Genomic DNA, 7,214 nt, shown 5'->3' on the forward strand with positions numbered 1-7,214 from the left:
GAAGTGCTATTTATCAACATCACTGGACCACGATGAGATCAGTAATGTTGATCTACTACGTTCGAAAAATATTCGCCGCATGTTTAGGTGCAAAACAGAGGGCCGATAGAAATAGTTTTAGGTAGGCCCTGTATAACTTCACCGGTAGTAAAGGTTCATTCATAAATTTATAGTCTACATACATTTAGATTCTATAACGAGAAGTTCATTTCCGAACTCTGTTTAAATTATGATTTATTTATTAAATGGTTTGGGAAACAAACTCCGACTCGTCCATTGTCTTGTTGTGTCCCCACTCCCAGCCTCCCCTCCCCTGCCATCTGCTACTGGCTATTTTTAAGAGGTGTCAGTGCACGAGCTAGGCCGCGATGACCAGAGGTGAGATAAAAATAGTACCCGTACAGGAAGGGGGTGGGGGAGGTGGCGTGCATTGTGTGCATTCATAGAGCTGTCCAACGGTTGACCCCGGGTTGTGTGAATGGTTTAAAAATAGAACGTTAGTCATAGCTAGTGTAGGAGGCGGAGAGAAACAAAATATAAACAGCTATTGACATAAACATCTGATCCTCTATTCCTCAGAGAGAAGCCGAGTGACGTAACAACATATGAGAGAAAAAAATAACACATAACTTCAGGGGAGGTTGATGTGTTGTTTTTTTTTTTTTAAAGAGGAAAAAAAACTAATGAAATCCAAGGCTCAACGGTATAGCGGGTCGATGCCGGTTGGTTGAGGCGGCAGAACAACGGACGGCAACGAGCAGGCGGAGAGGAGAAACTCAACGGTGGAGAAGTTGTGCCTCGGGCGTCAATTCCATGACATTTTTTTTTACCACTATATGATATTTTTTCTCTCTCTCTTCTTCTTCTTCCTCCGATGGAATGTTTGACTAAAGCAGGTGAAGTTCGCGTGCCTGTTCGGTAGTACAACGGTAGCGGTCTACAACTACACTATTTGTCTTGGGTTCATCTTCACCCCTCCCTCCCCCCACTTTTTCGCCTGGCGGAGCAGTCGAGATAAAGCCAGACACGAGCGGGGCGAAGATTTTTCTCCCCCAGTCATTATCTCCCACCAGTGACCACAAGGACAGTAGCCACAGGGATATTAATAAACTACAACAACTGGCGGATTCTCAACGTCGTATTTAGCACACAGCGATACACCAGGATTACAACAGAGGGGGAGTTCTCGTTGACTCTACCGGTACAAGCGGCTAGTACAGCCCCGCAGATTTTCAAACATCTCACTACTTTTTTCGTTTGTTTTCTTGTGATTGGTCAGCTCACGATACGAGAGAGGGGCCTCGGCGTTATCAAACCAACGTTTCTCGTTATGTAACGTGAACTAAAACTGGATGTGGCCGCTGGTTTGATTTCACCGTAATCGTCTGCTGAGAGTATTATTTCCTTCTCGTTGAGAAAACAAAAAGTGGATTATGTGTCGCTTGATTCAGACTTGTGATTGGATTTCGTGAAACATTAGTGTGTTGGTGGTTTTTTTTTTCTTAAAAAAGTGTAAGTGCACAAACATTCTTTCAAGGATTATACAAATAAACGACGGACTATCCCGATTTTAGGATTAACTCCATTATTCATATGGGATATTTTAGCGACAGCTGATTTCTATTTATAACCACGAACAGCGGATGTGTATAGTTTATTTATAGATACACTGCGTATAGGAAAATACGTGTACACAGTCTTACTCAAAGCAACGGGAATTTTTTTTCTTTTCTTTTTAAAGTGAGCGAGAGACAAGATTTTCGTGAAATTTTTGTGCCGTTAATAAAATAAAAAACCCAAGGCTGACCAATGGAAGGAGAGAATAGGTGAGAGGCGGGCAATGACCGGACCGGCACCTGGTGAGGTTGTGTCAACAAAGGATGAGAGATAGGACGAGGGAATTCTTGTCGTCGGTTCATAGGAAAATATACTCAGTACTACGTGTAACCAGTGATGGTTTATGTGTGTTAACATACAACACAAACGTAACACTTGCTGTTTTTTTTTATTAAAGGACTGTATAAAACCGAAACTTATTAGTTGCTGTTTCGTAAAAGTACTGTTCAGATTATAATGCTACGTTGTTCGTTTCTCAAGTCAACAAATTAATCAATTACGACAAGAAACGCCCCGCGTGACGTGCCATGGTGACAGGATCAATAATGACAAGGTGCGTATAGCCGAGGAAGTACGGTACGTCCAGGAGAATGTCACCTCCCAGGCTCCACGCGAACGTGCCGGTCTACGTCCTTCTGCTGACCTGCTGGGCGCTGTCCAGCAGCCTGACGGACGGCAACAAACCCCTGTGCGAGTACAACCCCTCCCACACGGTGGCCAACTGCAGCGGCAACAAGCTGGAGACGGTGCCGTGGACGCTGCACAAGAACCTGCACCGGCTCGACCTGAGCAGCAACAGCTTCACCGTGGTCAAGAACGTGAGCTTCATCCACTACGAGTACCTGAAGCACCTGTACATGAAGAACAACAGCATCGTGGAGGTGGAGGCGCGGGCCTTCGAGAAGCTGATGCACCTGGAGCTGCTGGACCTCTCCAACAACAAGATGGTGCACATCCCGGCCACGGCCCTGGAGACCGTCAGCTCTTCTCTGGAGAGGTTGTATTTATCTGGCAACAAGATACACTCGGTCCCCAAAGGCTCGTTTCACAAACTCCTCAAACTAATAGAACTCGACTTAAGCGGGAATAGTATTAAAGTAATTGACTACGGTGCTTTGAAAGGGTTAGTTTCTCTTCAGATCTTTCGGATTCGTCACAATGCTTTAGAGACCTTACCATCTGATGCTTTTGATGATTTTTCCAAGAATGTCAAAGTACTGCAGATCTATGAAAACCCTTGGGTGTGCGACTGCAAGATGAGGTGGTTACGGACCTGGCTCAATGAAACAGACCCAACTGTTTGGACATCCTACGGCTACCAAATCAGGTGTGAGAGGCCCTCTATAGTCAGAGAAAAACCTCTAGACACCCTGCCCTTAGATGACTTGGCCTGCGACATCAGCATGAAAACCAGCGCCTTCTCCAACGAGAACTTGGCACCCGGGGAAAACACAACCCTGTGGTGTAAATACACCTCTATCCCTGATGCTGAGGCCAAGTGGTTGAAGAACTCTGTTGTCATTGACCCCAACAAGGAAGACCAGAAGTACAGCATAAGCGCCTGGAACCAGGACGGGTCCTTCGGAGAAAAGACTCAGTTTAGTGAACTCCAGATCCGCAACTTCCAATACTCCGACATAGCCAAGTATAAATGCTTTGTTCAAAACATCCGAGGCACTGCCTCCACAGAGTTCAAGCTTAGCCTGTCTGGAATCCCTTACGAGTCAGTGACCACGCCGGTGCCTGGGGTGGCACATGCCAGTGCCAGCGTGGACATCAGGAGTATTGTCATCTCTGTGGCGGTGGTGTGTGGGATCATCCTCATCATCGTCATCAGTGTGCTCATCTTCTGCACGGTGAATTATGTGCAGAGGAAGAAACAGGAGAAGAAAAATAAAATCATGGAGAATGTCAAGCAACACTTTATCAACAACAGGTACGTCATTTGTTTATACTCTTTACTGTTATGTATTATCAATGAGTACCCTTTACTGCTACATAACATTCTATTATCAAAGAGTATTTTTGTACTGTTACATAGCATTGTATTATTAAAAAGTATTCTTTACTGTGTGTCATCAGCATTGTATTCTAGCAAAGTATTTTTCACTACTCCATAACATTCTATTACTGCAAAGCATTCTTGGCTGCTACATGAAAATGATATAATGGTATGTTTTCTGATAAAACAGTCTGACAGTTATACAGTAACATAGTTCAACACTACAACAAAACAAATAATCTATAGCAAAATGCAAATGAGTACAATGAGACATAGTATTCTCTATGCACACTGTCTTTGAATATTAAAATGAATCAACCTCATTAAATCATTGAGTTACAGTAATGGATTCTTTTGTCCATGTTTTACTTGCACACTTGTTTGTATTGTATCAGTCACAACCTCCAGTAAATTTGGCCTAGTGGATTCATTTGACATCTTACATTTTCTATTTTCTAATGCATTGCCCACTTTGATTATTGGAAATATTTTTTACTGTAATTAACCTTTTTTTTCCAGTGAAAAGGCAAGCAACGGAGACATTTCAGGCTTGAACGACACCAAATTAAGTAGCAAATCAATGGAGGACAAGCTCAACAGCTGCCAGGAGGATGACCGGTCCACCTCGAACAACACCAACGATTCCAACACGACCACCGTCAGGCGGCCGCTCATTATCCAAGACACTGAACCCCCCTATGTGTTCCAGCAGCCCGGCTCCCCTTTCAACAACGGCAACACCTACGTCTCCTTCGGGAGCGAGCTGACTGACCCGGAGGAGTTCCCACCCCCGCTGCCTCAGTACGGCACCTCCCACGCCGGGTCGGCCACCCCCCTTCTAGACAGGTACACGCCAACTGTGTTTGACAGCGAGGAGATGGTGGAGGATTATTCCCAGTACCCCGTGTACGACTCCCTGACCAAATCACTGCAGCACCCTAATGCTCAACAAAACGATGTCATCTACGCCTCTAGAATAGACAGCACTAGCAGCTACGCTAGTATCCCATATCACAATGGTAATGGGGACGGGGCCAAGAGCCTCAGCAGCTTTAACACTTACTCACCAAACATTAACGGCTCCACCCCCAGGGCTGTTGGTAGCACCAGGTCCATAATAGCCTTGACGCCGAGGTACGCCGACTACAACGGGGACGGCAGCCCGCGCCAAGACTACCACCGCCAAACGCCCAACTCATCAGACTATCGAGATTACCGAGACCTGAGGTACCCGCCCCCGCACCGGATGACCCACACCACACCTAAGAGCATGTCCGTGGGTAACCTCGGTTACTCGCCCATGTCCACCGGCCCCAGGAAGCCGCCCCGCCTGTTCCAGTCCAGAGAGTACATGGAGCTGACGCCACAGGACAGCAGCGCGGACTACATCACATCGCCTGAAGCTCAACAGTACAGCCAGAGTTATGGTATAACTCCCGGCACGCCGGTGTGATTGCCATACGTGGATTATGTTACTTCAAACATCTCCATATCAGTGGGAGGACATGGAAAGAACAAAAAAAATCTATTCCCATTTCCTAGGGATATTACTATTGTATCATGCCAAGGGATTTTAAGTGCTACAACTACTTAATGTTTTAACACTTAGAAATGATGATTAAAGTAATTCTGCAATATAAAGAGGTTTTATATAAACAAGTATTTTAAATACAGTGGAAGTTGTGAGAAATGAAGGAATTATAAATTGATGATGCCATTTAATGGCTGGAGATTCATTAGCTTAATTAGATTTCATAAGCTTTTTTTTAAGTAATGAAAGATTTGAAAAGTAAAAATAATTTATGAGAAGGCAAATGACAAAGTTTGACACTCAGAGTGAATCAGTTTAAAGTTGTATAAAATTTCATGTCTATTTTATTCTTTGCCACAACAATGGCGCCTTTTCAGATTCTCAATTTTTTTTAATAAAAGAACCACAAATGGTATTTGTATAATATCAATCATAAATTTAAATTAATTACAGTTAATGCATTCCTAACTATGCTCTCAAGGCAACTATCAGTTTCAGCTTGGACTCAATGTGTTTATACTTGAGCGAAATAGCGGTGGTATTTTATAAGCACGTTCATGAACATTATTTTTTAAATAGCTGAGACCATTTTTGTTGGCTTGTGTGTGGAGAGAAAAAAAAAATCTGTGTTGTTACATGGCTTCAAAATGATGCTTTTAATTTATTATTGATGCTCTCAAAAGACAGTAAATTAAATTTGCTACTAGGAAAAATCAATACAAAAGCATTTAGGTTAAAGATGAAATATCAGCCAAGCACAGTCATGTTAGTAGTAGTGTTCTGTCCTGATCTTACACAGTACACAAGAAATTAAACAGTGCCTGGCGTTTGAATGTCTTTCACATAAACAATGGCGTTAGAAAAATAGTAGTCGGCCATGACATTTTAAATCAAGCTTAGTAATTCTGACTTGAGTGTTAGATGGTAAAAAAATAATTGTACAGTTTAAAAAAAAACTTTTTAAAGTCTTGACATAGCAGCAACTGCTTTTAATTATGAACATGGCTTTTAGTCGCTGAACATATTTGCTCTTAAGTTTAATTGTAAATATTTATTTATTGTAAAAAAAATAATTGGCAAAGATGTTTTTAAAATATTAATTAGGGATGTTATAGTTATGAATAAATAAATATCCCATTGGTTAAAATGTTAAAGAAGATAATGCAGCAAACTTCATAATAATGGCAGGCTTGTATGATACTGAAAGCTTAATTCAAGAATTTTTTTTTAAATACAAATTTGGGGTTTTATAATTTATTTGTACAAAACCTTAAAACTTTGAAAAAAAAAAAAAGGAATTCTAGATAACAGGACAGAAAATTTTGATTTAAAAGTTCCCAGTGGTGTAGAGGGATTAATGCAGTCATTAAAATTTCATTCACCTTAAACATTACCATACGCTGTATACTAAAGACATATTAGAGGGACCAGATTCACATGTAGCTCCATTAGTCTCAAATGACCAGATCAATTCATTTTTGTTTAAAGCCATTTTACTTTTTATGAGAGCAAGGGTGAGATTTGAATCCCAATGTTATTCCTATTATAAACCAGTTTTTTTTTCAATACAATATTATTGAATAATATTTGAATTGTTATGTAGGATATTTCAATTGCTAATATGAAAATATGTTAGAATTTTGTGAAAAACTCATTGTTTCTCATCATTGTTTTCTTGATTTTCTGTCTACTTCTATAAACCCTCTGTGCACAAACATCAGTTCTTCTTGAAAGGAGTTTATATTTTTCTTTAAATAAAATAAACTCTTTGAATATTTACATTAGAATAATATTCAGTAAACATTTTACTAAACTACTGTTCAAATGAAAGGGGAACATGGGAATTTTAATTAAACCAGGTGTCTGTTTATTTAGTTAATTTTATTTGTTTATTCAAGTTAACACAGGTACAATAAAATTTTAAGAAAGCCTAAACGAACCTGTAACAAAAACCTCAACTGTTTATACAGGGGGAGATGAAACATCAATTTTTATTTTCTTTCTCTCCAATAACAACACCCCACCCCTTCCGCAGTATTTTCTTCACACCGCATTATTTTCTTC

General features: G+C 40.9%; 1 protein-coding gene across 1 annotated transcript; it reads left to right on the plus strand.

The window, feature by feature from the left end:
• Window positions 1–681: 681 nt before the first annotated feature.
• Window positions 682–6,071, plus strand: LOC131954249 (leucine-rich repeat-containing protein 24; the record flags this gene model as incomplete). The annotated part of the gene is given in 2 exon segments (XM_059317826.1): window positions 682–3,553; window positions 4,139–6,071. Coding segments are annotated over 2 exon segments (2,280 nt in total). The 3' UTR covers window positions 5,073–6,071.
• Between the last annotated feature and the right edge of the window lie 1,143 nt (window positions 6,072–7,214).

Source organism: Physella acuta, unplaced genomic scaffold (genome assembly GCF_028476545.2).
Source record: "Physella acuta isolate Inbredline_101_S28 unplaced genomic scaffold, ASM2847654v3 ptg000986l, whole genome shotgun sequence".
Lineage (NCBI taxonomy): Eukaryota > Metazoa > Mollusca > Gastropoda > Physidae > Physella > Physella acuta.